The 18,553-nt window shown below is 39.7% G+C and overlaps 2 protein-coding genes across 2 annotated transcripts in view; both read left to right on the forward strand.

Moving 5' to 3' along the window:
• The window catches only part of LOC136254816 (uncharacterized), a 4,265-nt gene extending 2,676 nt beyond the window's left edge, over nt 1–1,589 (forward strand). Inside the window, exons 3-5 of the mRNA XM_066047562.1 lie at nt 188–254; nt 417–690; nt 1,375–1,589. Coding sequence (XP_065903634.1) covers nt 188–254; nt 417–690; nt 1,375–1,381 — 348 coding nt within the window. The 3' untranslated portion in view covers nt 1,382–1,589. The remainder of the gene's footprint in view (nt 1–187; nt 255–416; nt 691–1,374) is intronic.
• A 9,008-nt stretch (nt 1,590–10,597) lies between these two features.
• On the forward strand, nt 10,598–15,928 carry LOC136253794 (uncharacterized). The gene has a single exon (XM_066046452.1). The coding sequence runs from the start codon at nt 10,598–10,600 to the stop codon at nt 15,926–15,928; it is 5,331 nt and encodes a 1,776-aa protein (XP_065902524.1).
• Nucleotides 15,929–18,553: the final 2,625 nt, after the last annotated feature.

An 18,553-nucleotide genomic window follows, 5' to 3' on the forward strand; every position in this document is an offset into this window, starting at 1 on the left:
AGCCTTAAAAATTGTTTGACTCAAAACTAAATATAAAGTAGCAACATTCACAATGACATGTAGAGATTGGTTCATATATTCTATATTATATAGGCAGAGAATTATTTTTAGGGTGCTTATATTTATGTGTAGGTATTATAGTGTAAAAGATTCCATAATATAATATATATTCTGATCACATATTTAGTCTGCCAACAATGGGCCAGCTATGGATGTTCCACGACGTGGAACAGTAACTACTTCTGATATAATAAGTGAGTCATGATGTGTAATTGAAATTAAACTCTTCAAGTTATACCTTGCATGCTCAATTACAGTATTTCAGTTTACACAGACTGTTCTATTAGAGTGTATTACTCTACTGCTTTTTGCAGTCCAAAATGCTACAGCACATTAACAATACTATGTATTTACAGGTACTGATCACAGTTCACACACACCAGTTGATATCAGTGAGTTGTTAGTGTACTCACAAGACTGGACAACAGAATGGTGGAGTATTGGGGTTAAGCTTGGCCTACCAGTGCAACGACTAGAGGAAATCAGGATAGATCACCGTAGAGTACAGGATTGTTGTCATCAGATGTTATTATTGTGGTCGAGAGCTGACCCTACTAGTTGTTACTGTAAACTGGTCACTGCCTTGGATCAGTTGAATATGAAGGAAGCTGCTATGAGACTGGCTAAAGAGTAAGTTATATTGAAAACGCTACCATACAGTTTTCCTATGTAGATCCTCATATTATTGGCATTGTATGCTAGCAGTGTATGCTTGTGTAAGAGTTTAGGATAATAAGCTATTTGAAACATGTGTAATTTTATATCTTGACAACCTCCTTGATAAATCCTGTTTAGCCACAGCTTATTACTATTAATAGTCGGTAACCAGCTAATGCTGAATAGTATTATATTAGTACAGAAATGAATAGCAATATTCGAATAGTTTTAAACAAAACAACCAATTATTCTATTTTTCTAACACCCAAACATTTGTTGGGCAGTAAGGTAAAGCATGAGTGTTATTTCTATCTCTACTAAAATGGATTTCTTCAGTGATGCCACTATGTTCACAATCTCAAGCTTCTAAATTGGCTTCATCCATCTGATCACCGCTTACTACAGTGCTAATAAATTTTCAATAGTGTGTTACTGAATCAAATGTCATGCTGACCGAAAGTCAGCTCGAATATCCAAATACACATCTCACAGAGTATTTTTGCACGAGTGGTCCACATTTGCAGAGACAAATGTAACTAAGCTTGAACTACACAATGATCATGCATGTACACAGCAACAATAATGGTAAACACAAGGCATAAAATTAATACTTTTGAACACTTTAACTGTCATTATGTGTGATGTATATCCTTACAGGTTGTGAAGAAATGACAGGAAGCCTGATTACTTTACTTGTGCACAGAACTATTACACCTTCAACTACCTTTATATACAACTACAACATGCAATACAATAATACCTATTGTATACAGGTCGCATATTAATACAAGCAAGCTATATTGCAGATATATAACACAAGCTGTATCGCAGATATATATATATATAATTTTATATCCATTTTACATCCTAAATCTACTATGCTATTTTTATTATGCAAGACTATTTAATTGATTAGGCTCTCTTCAGTTTTCTTGAATAGTTTAATGCACATGTCAGATGAAAGGTGTTCTGTGGTTTGCAATCAATATACATATTGTAGCAGCCGACTGTATAGCTATGTACTAGTTAAGCACACTGAATGTAATATACAGCTGACAGCCATAGCTTGTAAACAACTATCGTTTTCATCATTTAATGAAACTGCAAAATAATCATTTTCATACTGGGCAATTAACACTTTAATTTGTAGAAGTTCTTTAGTGGCACACATGACCTACTACTGAGCCTACATTATGAAATACTATATAGCTAAAATCTATTATAAATCCATAACTAAACATCACAATTATAGTAATCATGTATAAAATGTAACTGAGGCATGATGAGTGATGGATTATCATAATTAACACTTGACAGATATTAATATTCATACATGGCTATAGTATGTATACAGTTCTAATAATATAGTATTTTATGCTAGTGACACGTTGCAAGTACTGTACAGCATAATACAGAAGTTAACAGCTATATACTTGCCACAATGCATTGTATATATAATTCATGTACTGCATGTACTCTACTAAACACTGATGCTCTATCATAGAACTAACTCATTTTCCATGAATAATTAACATGAAACATAAAGGAATTGGCAGTGAAATTGAAAAATGCAGCATGAAGCTTTCATGGTACAGTACTAGTACCACTATTTGAATAAGTTTCCTATGAAAAATATTTGTCATGCTGTATTCATCTGTGGCCCGAGTGTGAGTGTGTATTTATCAGGCAATCACAAGTGCTCGTGTTACAACTATTATCTAATCCAAAACAGCCAAGCTGTAAAAAAAAGTTAGAGTGTGGCCACCAAAAAGCTATGGTGAAAAAATATGTGAAATCTGAGGTGGCAGACTAGAAATAGCTGTGATGGTAAGTTAATGGTAAAAAATATGAAGAACAACTATTCAGGTGAATTTGGTGCCAAGACCAATTCGCACCAAATTCACAGGATTTATGGCTAATTATAATTGCCATATTATTAATGGAAACATTTACATGCATTGAAACGTGTTAGCATATACGTGTTAGCATAGACTTGAAAATGAGAATTGTCATTATTAAAATTTTTACCATTGACCTACCATCACAGCCATTTCTTGGCTGCCACCTCAGATTTCACATCTTTTTTCACAATAGCCTTTTACCATTAACCTACCATCACAGCCATTTCTTGGCTACTACCTTGGATTTCACATTTTTTCACCATAGCCTTTTAGGAGCCGCATTCTTTTTTTACAGTTTGACTCTTTTGGATTAGATGTCACTTCTTTTTGTATTTGTATACACAAAAGCTGGCCTATGGCCGGCTTTAAGGCTTTTTAACCTATCCTTTTTTTAATTACCACAGGAAGAAGAAAAAGATTTAATCATAATCAAGATTATTTTAAAGATAATATTATTTTTTATTTTATCAGCAATTATAATACAAAATTAATTACATATATTTCCTACTGCATAACCTGCTTGCAGCTGATCTCTCTACTGGGTGACTTGAAATGTTGCTGAACTCTCTACAAGGTGATTTGCATGTGGTGGAACTCTCTACAAGATTCTCTTTTTCTACAGGGTGACTTGTTTCTAGCTGAACTCTCTACAAGATGATTTGTTTCTAGCTGATCTCTCTATAGGGTAACTCGTTTGGAGCTGAACTCTCTACAGGATGGTAAGGTTTCTTTGCAGCTGATCTCTCTTTAGGGTGACTTGTTTCTAGATGATCTCTCTACAGGATGATCTGTCCGTAGCTGAACTCCCTACAGGGTGATTTGTTCATTGCTGAACTCTCTACAGGGTGATTTGTTTGTAGCTGAACTCTCTATATGACTTGTTTCTAGCTGAACTCTCTACAGGGTGATCTGTTTGTAACTGAACTCTCTACAGGGTGATCTGTTTGTAGCTGAGCTCTCTACAGGCTGACTTGTTTCTAGATAATCTCTTTATAGGATAACTTGTTATAGCAGCTTTACTCTCTACAGGATAGTTTCTATGTAGCTGAACTCTCTACAGGGTGGTTTATTTGTAGCTGAACTCGAGCTCTCTACAAGGTGACTTCTTTTAGCTGATCTCTCTATATATACGGCTAACTTGTTTCTAGCTGATCTCTCTACAGGGTGGCTTGTTTCTAGCCAAACTCTACAGGGTGATTTGTATGTAGCTGAACTTTCTACAGGCTGATTTGTTTGTAGTCGGAATCTCCACAGGGTGATATGTTTATAGCTGAACTCTCTACAGGGTTACTTGTTTCTGACTAATCCCTCTACAAGGTGACTTGTTTTTAGCCAAACACTATACAGGGTGATCTGTTCACACTTGAACTCTCTACAGGGTTATTTGTTTGTAGCTGAACTCTCTAAAGGGTAGTTTCTTTGTAGCTGAACTCTCTACAAGGTAATCTGTTCATAGCTGAACTCTACAGGGTGATTTGTTTGCAGCTGAACTCTCTACATGGTGGTTTCTTTGTAGCTAAACTCTCTACAAGGTGACTTCTTCTAGCTGGTCTTTCTACAGGGTGACTTGTTTGTAGCCAAACTATCTGCAGGGTGATTTGTTTGTAGCTGAACTCTCTACAAGGTGACTTTTTCTGACCTATCTCTCTACAGGGTGACTTGTTTTAGCTGATCTCTCTATAAGGTATCTTGTTTGTAGCTAAACTGTCTACAAGGTGATTTGTTTCTATATAGCTGAACTCTCTACAAGGTGACTTCTCCCTTATCTTTCTACAGGGTGACTTGCTTCTAGCTGATCTCTCTATAAGGTATATATCTTGTTTGTAGCTAAACTCTCTACAGGGTGATTTGTTTGTAGCTGAACTCTCTGCAGGGTGACTTATTTCTAGCTGAACTCTCTACAGTGTGATCTGTTTATAGCTGAGCTCTCTCTTGTTTCTAAATGATCTCTCTATAGAATTATAACTTGTTTGTATAGCTGAAATCTTTACAGGGTGGTTTTTTAATTGGTTGCTGAACTCTATACACGGTGACTTGTTTGCAGCAGAATACTCTACAGAGTGACTTACTTGTAGCTGAACATCGTATAAAGTAACTTGTTTGTAGCTGAACTCTCTATAGGGTTACTTGTTTGTAGCTGATCTCTATAGGGTAACTTGTTCATATAGATGAACTCTCCACTGTTCTTTGTAACTACACAGTGACTTGTTTGTAGCTGAATTCTCTACAGAGTGCCTTGTTTGTAGCTGAGATATGGACAGTAGTATGTACCAGACTGCCGGTTTCACTGTAATTTGTGTAGAAAGTTTCATAATTGTATCACAAAGTGCACAAAATGCCCACTTTTTTGTGCTATTCCCTCTGATTAGTCTATTAGATTACGATAATAAAAATTAATTTGTCCAATCAAACTTATTATCATCTAGCTGGTTTATTAAGCGGTTAGCTTTTGAGACCTTCATTTCAGCTCATATCAGAACCTCAGGATAATATAGATCCATATTTAGGAGTAAGTGTACCCTTAATTTTAACCCTAAATATTATTGGTTTATACAATATTATATTCAAACAAAAGCAATTCAATGGTAGATTCAAGGGTCACGGGGTTTGTGACTTCATCCTCACTTCGACAGAACAGTCAAACACTCTAATAGAACAGTCGCATGCATAATAGAACTGTCTAGCACACCCCATTTACAAACAAAACACTTCTAATTAAGTATATCTATAGTTGCAAATGCAGGTTTTATAAACTACCATAACTTTTCATCACAAGTTACTTTATGAAATTACAATTGACATAAACTAAAAATCACCACGATCCCTACAGCTCATGTTTAATGATCAAAGATCAACCAGAAAACATATCAAAATTTGGACATTTGCACATGCACATAACAAAATGTTCATGCCTAGCCTCTGGGTGGGGTGGGGGACATTACTACTGTGCTCTAACCTTCTGGATACTCTCCTGCTGCACCTAGCAGAACTACGTTGTTCATACAGGCAATAACTATCTAATCCAAAACAGCCAAGCTGTAAAAAAAGTGTGCGGCCCTCAAAAAGGCTATGGTGAAAAAGATGTGAAATCCAAGGTGGTGGCCAAGAAATGGCTGTGATGGTAAGTTAATGGTAAAAATTTTAATAACGACAATTCAGGTGAATTTTGGTGCTGCTTGGTCAATTGGCACAAAATTCACCTGAATTGTTGTTATTAAAATTTTTACCATTAACCTACCATCACAGCCATTTCTTGGCCGCCACCTTGGATTTCACATCTTTTTTCACTATAGCCTTTTTGAGGGCCGCACACTTTTTTTACAGCTTGGCTGTTTTGGATTAGATTTCACTTCTTTTTGTATTTGTATACGCCGGCTTTGGGACTTTTTTAACCTATCTTTTTTTCTTTACCACAGGAAGAAGAAAAGATGAAGCAGATGTACCTTAAATATTTCTGATTTTATCAGTAAATTTACAAATTATATATATAATACATATATTTATTACAGAACTCTCCATGGTGGTTTCTTTGTAACTGAACACTCTACAAGGTAACTTCTTCTAGCTGATCTCTCTACAGGTTGATTTGTCTGTAGCTGAATTCTGTTCAGGAGATTTGCTTGCTGCTGAGCTCTTTACAGAATGGTCTCTTTATAGCTGAACTCTCTACAAGGTAACTTCTTCTAACTGATCTCTCTACAGGGAGATTTGTTTGTAGCTGAACTCTCTACAGGTGATTTGTTTGCAGCTGAACTATCTAGATGATGGTTTCTTTGTAAGATGAACTCTCTACATGGTGGTTTCTTTGTAGCTAAACTCTCTACAAGATAACTTCTTCTAACTGATCTTTCTACAGGGCAATTTGTTTGTGGCAGAATTTTCTACAGGGTGATTTCTTTGCAGCTGAACTCTGTATATGGTGGTTTCTTTGTAGCTGAACTCTCTACAAGGTAACTTTTTCTAACTGAACTCTCTACAGGGAGATTTGTTTGCAGCTGAACTCTCTTCATGATGGTTTCTTTGTAGCTGAACTCTCTACCAGGTAACATCTTCTAGCTGAACTCCCTACATGGTGGCTTCTTTGTAGCTGAACTCTCTAGAAGGTGACTTCTTCTAGCTGATCTTTCTACAGGGTGATTTGTTTGTAGCTGATTTTTTTATAGGGTGATTTGTTTGCAGCTGAACTCTCCATATGGTGGTTTCTTTGTAGCTGAACTCTCTACACGGTGGCTTCTTCTAGCTTATCTCTCTACAGGGTGATTTGTTTGTAGCTGAATTCTGTATAGGTGATTTGTTTGCAGCTGAGCTCTTTACAGAATGGTTTCTTTGTAGCTGAACTCTCTACAACGTAACTTCTTCTAACTGAACTTTCTACATGGTAGTTTCTTTGTAGCTGAACTCTCTACAAGGTGACTTCTTCTAGCTGATCTTTCAACAGGGTGATTTGTTTGTAGCTGATTTTTTTACAGGGTGATTTGTTTGCAGCTGAACTCTCTACATGGTGGTTTCTTTGTGGCTGAACTCTCTACAAGGTGACTTCTTCTAGCTGATCTCTCTACAGAGTGATTTGTTTGTAGCTGAATTCTGTATAAGTGATTTGTTTGCAGCTGAGCTCTTTACAGAATGGTTTCTTTGTAGCTGAACTCTCTACAAGGTAACTTTTTCTAGCTGATGTCTCTACAGGGTCACTAGTTTGTAACTGAATTCTCTACATGGTGGTTTCTTTGTAGCTGAACTCTCTACAAGGTAACTTCTTCTAGCCGATCTCTCTACAGGGTGATTTGTTTGTACCTGAACTATCACCAAGATAACTTCTTCTAGCTGAACTCTCTACAAGGTAACTTTTTCTAGCTGATGTCTCTACAGGGTCACTAGTTTGTAACTGAATTCTCTACATGGTAGTTTCTTTGTAACTGAACTCTCTACAAGGTAAATTCTTCTAGCTGATCTTTCTACAGGGTGATTTGTTTGTAGCTGAATTGTGTACAGGTGATTTGTTTGCAGTTGAGCTCTTTACAGAATGGTTTCTTTGTAGCTGAACTCTCTACGAGGTAACTTCTTCTAGTTGATGTCTCCACAGGGTCACTAGTTTGTAACTGAATTCTCTACATGGTGGTGTCTTTGTAACTGAACTCTCTACAAGGTAAGTTCTTCTAGCTGATCTTTCTACAGGGTGATTTGTTTGTAACTGAATTCTGTATAAGTGATTTGTTTGCAGCTGAGCTCTTTACAGAATGGTTTCTTTGTAGCTGAACTCTCTACGAGGTAACTTCTTCTAGTTGATGTCTCCACAGGGTCACTAGTTTGTAGCTGAATTCTCTACATGGTGGTTTCTTTGTAACTGAACTCTCTACAAGGTAACTTCTTCTAGCTGATCTTTCTACAGGGTGATTTGTTTGTAGCTGAATTCTGTGCAGGTGATTCGTTTGCAGCTAAGCTCTTTACAGAATGGTTTCTTTGTAGCTGAACTCTCTACAAGGTAACTTTTTCTAGCTGATGTCTCTACAGGGTCACTAGTTTGTAACTGAATTCTCTACATGGTGGTTTCTTTGTAGCTGAACTCTCTACAAGGTAACTTCTTCTAGACGATCTCTCTACAGGGTGATTTGTTTGTACCTGAACTATCACCAAGATAACTTCTTCTAGCTGATCTCTCTACAGGGTGATTTTTTTGTAGCTGAATTCTGTATAGGTGATTTGTTTGCAGCTGAGCTCTGTACAGAATGGTTTCTTTGTAGCTGAACTCTCTACAAGGTAACTTCTTCTAGCTGATGTCTCTACAGGGAGATTGGTTTGTAGCTGAACTCTCTACAGGTGATTTGTTTGCAGCTGAACTCTCTACATGATGGTTTCTTTGTAGCTGAACTCTCTACAAGGTAACTTCTTCTAGCCGATCTCTCTACAGGGTGATTTGTTTGTACCTGAACTATCTACAAGATAACTTCTTCTAGCTGATCTCTCTACAGGGTGATTTGTTTGTAGCTGAATTCTGTATAGGTGATTTGTTTGCAGCTGAGCTCTGTACAGAATGGTTTCTTTGTAGCTGAACTCTCTACAAGGTAACTTCTTCTAGCTGATGTCTCTACAGGGTCACTAGTTTGTAACCGAATTCTCTATATGGTGGTTTCTTTGTAACTGAACTCTCTACAAGGCGACTTCTTCTAGCTGATCTCTCTACAGGGTGATTTGTTTGTAGCTGAACTCTCTACAAGGTAACTTCTTCTAGCTGATCTCTCTACAGGGTGATTTGTTTGTAGCTGAATTCTGTATAGGTGATTTGTTTGCAGCTGAGCTCTTTACAGAATGGTTTCTTTGCAGCTGAACTGTCTACAAGGTAGCTCCTTCTAGCTGATTTCTCTACAAGGTCACTAGTTTGTAGCTGAACTCTCTACATGGTGGTTTCTTTGTAACTGAACTCTCTACAAGGTGACTTCTTCTAGCTGATCATTCTACAGGGTGGTTTGTTTGTAGCTGAACTCTCTACAAGGAAACTTCTTCTAGCTGATCTCTCTACAGGGAGATTTGTTTGTCGCTGAACTCTCTACATGTCATTTGTTTGCAGCTGAACTCTCTACATGATAGTTTCTTTGTAGCTGAACTCTCTACAAGGTAACTTCTTCTAGCCGATCTCTATACAGGGTGATTTGTTTGTAGCTGAACTTTGATTTGTTGGTAGCTGAACTCTCTGCAAGGTAACTTCTTTTATTGATCTCTCTACAGGGCAATTTGTTTGTAGCTGAACTCTCTATATGGTGGTTTCTTTGTAGCTGAACTCTACAATGTGATTTCTTCTAGCTGAACTATCTCTTTCCATAGTTGCATGAACTCCCTACAAGGTAACTTCTTCTAGCTAATCTCTCTACAGGGTAAATTGTTTGTGGCTGATCTCTCTACAGGGTGACTTGTTTGTAGCTGATCTCTATACAGGTTACTTGTTTCTAGCTGATCTCTTGAATTCTCTTCAGGGTGACTGCTCTATTAGGATGACTGCTCTATTAGAGTATCTCGATCTCGCACTTGCTACACCAAGTTGGATTTCGTGTTATAACTCCGTGGCTTTAAGTCTGATTCTTCTACACCATTGAAGAGCCTTTCTAAGATGATAACTCCATCTGTACAGCGATTTTCAAAGCATTACCCCAAGCGGTTTATCTGGTAGGCGTGGCAAGCAGTTGTTTTTTATTAGCTAATCTCGATTGCGTAATTGTTACACACTGTTGGTTTTTTCGTTGTATCTTCCTGGTTTTTAGCTCGATTTCTTTCAAACTACAAAAGGTTTGAGGTTCAATAGTTAACCTATTCACCTACCGATTTTCAGCTTCTTCCCATACGCGGTTTACCCTGTAGGCGTGACAACATATTGGTGTTATTTTTCGTGAATAATCGCTCATAACTCTTTGCCTGTTTATCGTATTCCAGCAAACGTTGGTACAGAGATGCGCCTTTATATCCTCCTTCTGTGTGCAAAATTTCAAGGCGATCGGATATGGCGTTCGCGTTTTATATCAGTTTTTGTAAGTGTGCAACAAGACGAAGAAAAATAAGAAGAAAAAAAAAGAGAAGAAACTAAGCCAATTTTTGAAGTCGCATATCTCGGGAACGCTTGTCGAGGATTGACTGACTCTATATAGTTAGATTACTGTTGTGACTTTCATTTATGTACTAGGTTAGGTTAGGTATCATGTATGTATGTAATTGTGGGTTTGAGTTTGGGTCACGTGAGTAGTAAGGTACTTGGCACGTGTTGGCGCTCGGATCGTCTCCGCTCTATCAGTTGATGAAACGCTCCTCCTAGATATCCGTCACATGGTGCTGTGACACAAGTAACTTCGCGAAGTTTGTAACCTCGAGCAGTCTTCTAACCTCAAACGGAAACGTCTGGTACCGTGGCATTGGATTCGAACGGTACCCGCAGAGGCAAGCGTTTTATTCAATTGAACATTTATTGTTTGTAGTCTTCCTTTCCAGAAGAACCTGCCATGGACGAAATCCAGCGTCTGAAAGGATCACGTGCAGCTTACCGCTCCCATGTAACGCGCACTCTTAAGAAACTTGACGATGTTTTAGAGAAAGATGACCCCCTTTCAGACCCTGACATTGCTAAGCTGACTTGTCATGTGGAACAACTAACCCAGAAGAAAGAAGTTTTACAACAGTTGAACACTCAAATAGCTGCAGCATTGCAGACCAGTGATGATCTACAGAGTGACATCTTGGAATCAGAAGAAATCCAAGATACCATTATGGAATATGTCAGCATGGTTAAGCATCGTGTGGAGTCAACTCGCCCACCTCCACCGGCTTCACGGCCTTTAAATGCTACTGCTCCACTGTTCACACCAACAGTACCTACAAGAGAACCTGTAAGTCGCCTACCCAAGCTAAGTTTGCCAACCTTTTCAGGAGATACATTAATGTGGCAAAGTTTCCGAGATTCCTTTGACGCAGCTGTGCACAACTGTCCCTCAATTACCAAGATACAGAAGTTTAACTACCTAAAAGCACAGCTACACGGAGATGCTTTAAGGACAATTGCAGGATTGCCACTTACAGAAAGCAACTATGACGATGCTATTACCTTACTGACAAGGAAGTATGGTCAACCACACAAAATTGTCCAAGCACATATGCAAGCCCTCATAGAAATTGCTAGCCCAACCAACTCCCTGTCTAGTCTGCAACTATTTTACGACACGATTGAGATGCATATCAGAGGATTGAAAGCCCTGGGAACAACTGAGGAATCTTATGGAGCCATGCTTGTCCCTATCATACTGACTAGATTACCGATTGACATCCGTAGAAACCTTGCCCGTGAACATGGCAGCTCTGAATGGACCATTAATCAACTCAAAGAAGCAATTCTGAAGGAGATAGGGGTACTAGAGTCTGTATTGTCACCCTTACACAAGCACTCTTATGAAACTCATATGGACCCAATGACCACTGCTCTCCACACCAATACTAATAGTCACCATACACAACGAAGCAGGAGTAGCTGTTTGTTTTGTAAAGGGACACACCCTTCAACACGATGTGAGAAAGTGAAAAATCCTAACCAACGTCTTGAAATAGTAAAGAAGGGAAAGAATTGCTTTAACTGCTTGGGACACCACAGAGTCTCACAGTGTACATCAAAATTTCGTTGTAAGTCCTGCAAGCAGAAACACCACTCTAGCCTTTGTGGTGCTGAATTTACCAAACCACCAGATGTCACGGTAAAGCCTGAAACCACTTCACAGACTACTATGGAACAAAGGACAGCAGTTACCACCACAACAGAGACAACATCAGACAATCCAACAGCCGTCACTGCTGCAATCATTCCACCAGGCTCTACAACTAAACCAGTCAACAGTTCTGTTTGCTTATTGAAAACAGCAGTAGCCTCAGTTTGTGCTAACGGAAGGCGCACAGATGCTAATATACTATTTGATGAGGGAGCACAACGCTCATTTATGTCCAACAAGTTAGCAAAGAAACTCAGAATCTCCCCATATAGCTGTGAAAATATCAACATTTCTGCATTTGGAGGAGAACCAACAGCCTTCAAACAGCTAGGGGTGACGACCATTGATGTTGAAACACTGTCAGGAGAACATATCACCCTATCAGTTTTGTTGGTGCCCATGATCGCTGCACCTTTGCAGAACACATGCCACACCCAGTTATTACAAATGAAACATTTGAATGGTCTCCAATTGGCTAACCCAGTCACGAAGGACAGCATGTTTGAGATATCCCTATTAATTGGTGCAGACTATTACTGGCAGTTTGTGGGTGACCATATCGTAAGAGGTGAGGGTCCAACAGCCATGCAGTCTAAGTTAGGGTACCTTCTCTCTGGACCTCTCACCCCAGCGACCGCCCCCCTGCTTGAGACTAGTGTGCTATATGTTTCCATACCAATTGAGGAGGATAATCTTTCACACCACTGGGAGGCTGAACTCACAACTACAGATATAGGAACTGACACATCAGACCAGGACATATTTGATTGTTACCTGCAGTCTCACATCAAACGTGAAGATGACGGTGCTTACTGTGTCAAATTTCCTTGGAAACAGGACCACCCAGCCCTCCCATCCAACTACACTGTTTGTACAAAGAAGACACGCTCCTTGGCTCGTAAATTAAGTCAAGAACCTGAACTCCTTCAACTTTATGGTAAAATCATCCAAGAGCAAGAACAACGAGACTTTATTGAGAGGGTGCCTGTTCCAGATCTTTCAGCGGATGTCCACTACATACCACACCACCCAGTTAGGAAGGCGTCGCCAACAACTCCAATCCGGATTGTTTACAATTGCAGTTTCCGTTCTTCAGGGAATCCCAGTCTCAATGATTGTCTTCTAACTGGACCTTCGCTTTTGACTGATATGTGTGGCATTCTCCTTCGTTTTCGATCTCACCCAATTGGGATCTCCACTGATCTGGAAAAGGCCTTTCTACACGTCCGCCTTGATAAAGAAGACAGGAACTATACTCGTTTTTTGTGGCTAGCTTCACCTCTTGACCCAGAGAGTGAACTTGTAGTGTACCGCTTTAAGACTGTATTGTTTGGGTCCACAAGCTCCCCGTTCATGCTCCATGCTACCCTTTTTCGTCACCTTACCTCCTACAATACTCCTGTAGCAAATGACATGAAGAATAATCTATATGTTGATAACATCATTTCTGGTTGTATGACTACCTTACAAGCTATACAGTATTACAAGGAGTCAAGGTCCATAATGAATGATGCCAAATTTAACTTGAGAGCATGGGCATCGAACTGCACAGAATTACGGACACTTTCTGCTAAAGAGGACACAGCAGACAATAACACAATTGTTAATCTGTTGGGTCTTTTGTGGAACACGTCTACAGACACCATTGGTTATATAGTGACACAGTTTCACCTCAAGGACCAACCTATCACAAAGAGAAGGGTACTTCAGCTATCATCCAAGATATACGACCCTCTTGGTTTTCTTGCACCTGTAACCATTCAAGCCAGAATATTGATGCAAGAGTTGTGGCGATGTGGTGTAAGTTGGGATGAACCCTTACAACAGGAACATGTGGACACTTGGCAAAGGATTGTTGAACATCTACAGGATACCACAGACATTTTGCTCCCGAGGTGCTACCTAATGCCTATGAGCGATGCACCTAAGAAGTTACATGTTTTTTGCGATGCAAGTAAGAAAGCTTACGGAGCAGTGATATACATCTGTGAGGGAGATCAAACATCTTTTGTCATGGCTAAGACAAGAGTAGTCCCAATGAAGAGTCACACTCTCCCTAGACTAGAGTTAATGGCAGCTGTTGTTGGTTCTCGCCTTTGCAAGTTCGTATTGAAGTCTCTTCACCATCTCAGTTTTGATGTTACAATGTGGTCAGATAGCCAAATCACCTTACATTGGTTATTCAGCAAGAAGAAACTACAACAGTTTGTGTCCAATCGTGTCAATGAGATTCACAGGTTGTTACCCAATTTCACTTGGCATTACTGTCCCACTGAATGCAACCCAGCAGATCTCCTAACAAGAGGGATATCTTCTCAGTGCCTCAAAACATCTGATCTATGGCACCATGGCCCAGACTGGTTGACTCAAGAATCCCAATGGCCCACCTGGAATGTCAGTGAAGTTTTGCATTTACAAGTTGAAGAACTTGTCGCAGATACCTGCACACTGGTAACTCATTCAAGCACAACAATACCAGGTATCCATAACATTGTTCTAGTGTCAAAATACAGTACCCTACAAAGGCTACTACGTGTGTCAGCGTATGTCCTCAGATTTATCCACAATATCAAACATCATAACAACCACAAGAAAGGACCACTGTCTACTGCAGAGATTGACACAACCCGTCATCAATGGATCTATGTTTGTCAACACACATCCTTTCATAAGGAAATACACCACCTTCAGACTAACAAGGGTAAGCGAATACCTATTATACGACAACTTCGTTTGTTCCTTGACGAGTTCGGCTACTTACGCTGTGGCGGGAGGATACATAATGCGCCTGTAAGCTCTGACACCAAGTTTCCCTATCTCATGCCTAAGAGTCATCTTTTGACAAGACTAATAGTTTATGCAGTTCACCAGGAACAATTACACACTGGAGTCTCCAATACAGTGGCAGCCTTGAGACAACAGTATTGGATCCCTTCAGGCAGGCAATTAGTGAAACGGCTGCTCAGGAAATGTGTAGTTTGTCTGAAGGTACTGGGAAAGTCTTATCCAATACCAGAATCACCGCCACTTCCACAATCCCGTACGAAGGAAGGTAGACCATTTGAGATTACGGGTGTGGACTTTACTGGAGCACTTCATGTGAAGAATTCTGGATGTGACAGTAAGGTATACATATGCCTGTTCACATGTGGCCTTTCCAGAGCAATACACCTTGAAGTGGTCACAGATCTCAGTACTGAAACCTTCTTGCAGGCATTCCGTAGGTTTGTTTCACGCAAATCATTACCTTCAGTGATGATATCGGATAATGCCTCAACGTTTGAATCAGCAGCAGAAGAACTAAGAAAACTATTCATTTCAAGGGAACTAGTGGAGGCCTTGAGTGCAAGAGGAGTAAGATGGAATTTCATACCAAAGCGAGCCCCTTGGTATGGGGGGTTTTGGGAGAGGCTGATTGGAATGACAAAGACTGTTGCAAGGAAGGTGCTTGGTAGATCATTTATCACTCTGGAGTCGTTGCAGACCTTGGTAGTAGAGATTGAGGCTGTTTTGAACGATCGACCTTTAACTTACCAATCTGCTGACATAACTGACCCTGAACCTTTGACACCCTCCCACTTGTTGTATGGCCGTCGCATCACCAGTCTTCCCTATGCTATTACTGAGAATGAGGAACTCGCTGATCCCACCTATTCAACAGGAACTAGGCTCCGAGATAGGGCTCAGAGGCAAGAGCAATTACTTCATCATTTTCAGACTCGATGGAAGAGAGAATATTTAACTGCCTTGAGAGAAGCTCACAAAGGTGGAGGTGTCAAGGAGCAAATTGTCAAAGTTGGGGATATAGTACTAGTGCACGATGATGTGCCAAGAGCCCGATGGCGGCTGGCAGTTATTGAAGAGTTGATCAAGGGTTTAGATGGACTCACAAGGTCAGCTAAGATTCGCACTAAGGCTGGAAGGACTAATAGACCAATCGCAAAATTATATCCACTTGAAGTGAACTCAGCTAGTGAAACCGCAGCCACTCCAGCAAGTTCAAACAATGAAACTGCTTCTACTGACAATGGTGATGTTCAAGTCTCAATGGATGTCAACACTAGCTGTCCAAGAGTATAAAGAAGTGCTGCTACCAAGGCTCGTGAACATATTAAGAATTGGACTAACACCCTATCCGTGGCCCCGGAGGATGTCGAGGATTGACTGACTCTATATAGTTAGATTACTGTTGTGACTTTCATTTATGTACTAGGTTAGGTTAGGTATCATGTATGTATGTAATTGTGGGTTTGAGTTTGGGTCACGTGAGTAGTAAGGTACTTGGCACGTGTTGGCGCTCGGATCGTCTCCGCTCTATCAGTTGATGAAACGCTCCTCCTAGATATCCGTCACAACGCTTGAAGCGATTTCGATCAAATTTGGAATGTGGAGGGCTGAAGTTGGAGGGCGTGTCCACAGCAAAAATCGTCTTGTTTCATCAAGGTAGCACTGAGCTAAGGAGGTGCGAAAAGTGCGTTTTCTTTCTTCCTGTCAATAGACTCACGGGTGTTGCGCGCCGGATTCTTGGGCCGCACGACACACTACCGTGTGTCTTGATATTGTACAGCTCCTGTGAACTCTTTTGTGTATGGGATAAAAAATTATCTGCATGTATATGCAGTTTTTACAAAATTACTTTTAAACATAAACAGAGGCTTGTTTTGCATGTTACTACTGTAGCTACGTAGCTATAAAAGCCAAAAGTAAGGAGTCATAGCAGCTATACATATTATAGTATCTATTTTGGGCGGAATGGACTAGACAATCCATTGCCTTGATGTAATGGGAAAGATTCAGTTACTTGAAACTACAGAAGTTACCCAGAGACCTGAAGCACTGAAACTGTCATTTTTAGCTAGCTAAATCAGCTATCTAGTTAGTAAAAAAAAACCCGCCCTCCCGCACTTGTATTTTGAGTGCAGGAAGATGAGAAACTAACAGTTAAGTTTATGTGGCCTAATTATGTAATTTTAGCTTTATACTAGAGTAAGCCACCAATGTTCGACCACCATCGGCTCGGACGCGATTTTTCTTTCAACCCCGCAAAGAAAATTTCTTCTCCTGCTATGCCTTTGGAGAGGTCTAGGCCATAAACTCTTGCATGCAAAATTTCAGACCTGCAGCTTTCTTCGTCTGGCTGCAGGAGCTGCAAAAGTGACCTGTCCGAATGTTCTCATTTCTGGGACAAAAATATGTATTATCGGTCGAGTGGCACTGCTCGTAATGATTGAAGCTGATCAAGTCTTTCTGTGCTTGATATAAAAGAGCAACTCTTATACTCTCCAAATATATGCAGATATTTAGCTTAGTCCTTATTGGCTGTGAATTACAAAGTTCCAAAGTCACCTCTGTCGTGCAGTCTTAAATTCGTGCAAATCAAATAGTTACTTATATCAAATTCAAAGCTATTTTTTATGAACATTGAGAGCATCAGCTACCGTTCAATAGTAAATAGATACATGCACAATGACCGCACCTTGATTTTTGCCAGAATAGCTACATTGCATCATAGATTCTATGATTGCATTTAGGCTTCTTTTTATTTTTATTTATTAATGCTTTACAGTACAAGTGCTGAAGGTCTGTAGAACACCTGGTCCTACAGCCTGCTCAAAGTCTTTAGCTACTTAAGTCTTTGAGCAGGCTGTAGGACCAGGTGTCCTACAGACCTTCAGCACTTGTGCTGTAAAGCATTAATAAATAAAAATAAAAAGAAGCCTAAATGCAATCATAGAATCTATGATGCAATGTAGCTATTCTGGAAAAAATCTCTGACAGTAGCAGCCTAGCTACTGCACCCAGCACACATATGCACCATCCAAATCCACTTAAATGGGATTTTGACTAACCCCTGTCTTAAAAATGTCAAAAGTTTCTCTCCAAAATGTTCAGGACATTAGCCAGACCGAAACACTCTAATAGAACAGTCACCTATTACACAATTGGGAACTCTGAGGGTCACACCCAGGCATATTCACTTCAATAAGACTATTAATATGTGAATTTCGTTGATTACAACGCTTAAACACTGATTATATGCGATAATACATTGGCTGATCGTTATATTAGAGTAATCGACTGCTCTATTAGAGTATTTTGATAAGGCTAATGTCCTGGACATTTTGAAGAGAAACTTTTGACATATTTAAGACAGGGATTCAATGGCGGATCCAGGATGGGGCATTTGGGGCAAATGGCATCCCCCCCCCTCCCCCTTCAAGAAATTGCATACAAGATCGAGATACTCTAATAGAGGAATCAATTACTCTAATAAAGCAGTCACAATGTTCATGAGGCAGTGCAGCTTACTTATGAAGCTATAAGTAGGATTTTATTTTACATAACATACGTGATATGATATATTTGGTAAAGGATAACTAGCTATTATTGTTGTGACCTTTTCTTTTATTTTTGGTCTTCAACTGTTTTTCAGCAAGGTGCCCCCCTCTTTCCAAACTCTGGATCCGCCCCTGGGATTAGGCCACTAATAAATTCTCTGTTTCCCGTCCACCGCCCGCATCTGGTTACTGCCAGCTCTAAATATTCCATTATTCCGTATTCTTCTATTATTTTCCGGTTATTCGTGCATACTGATAGGCTCAGTAAAAGCTATGTTGAAACAGTGTCAGCTCACGTGTCAGCAGTGCTATCAAGTCAGCACAAACTTCACGTTTGTGTTATTTTTGCAACTTACAAAGGAAGGAA

The sequence above is a fragment of the Dysidea avara genome, chromosome 4, assembly GCF_963678975.1.
Source record: "Dysidea avara chromosome 4, odDysAvar1.4, whole genome shotgun sequence".
NCBI classification, from domain to species: Eukaryota; Metazoa; Porifera; class Demospongiae; order Dictyoceratida; family Dysideidae; genus Dysidea; species Dysidea avara.

Bases quoted from the DNA above. Each gene is read 5' to 3' on its own strand.
- LOC136253794 (XM_066046452.1), top strand. From the start codon at position 10,598: ATGGACGAAATCCAGCGTCTGAAAGGATCACGTGCAGCTTACCGCTCC.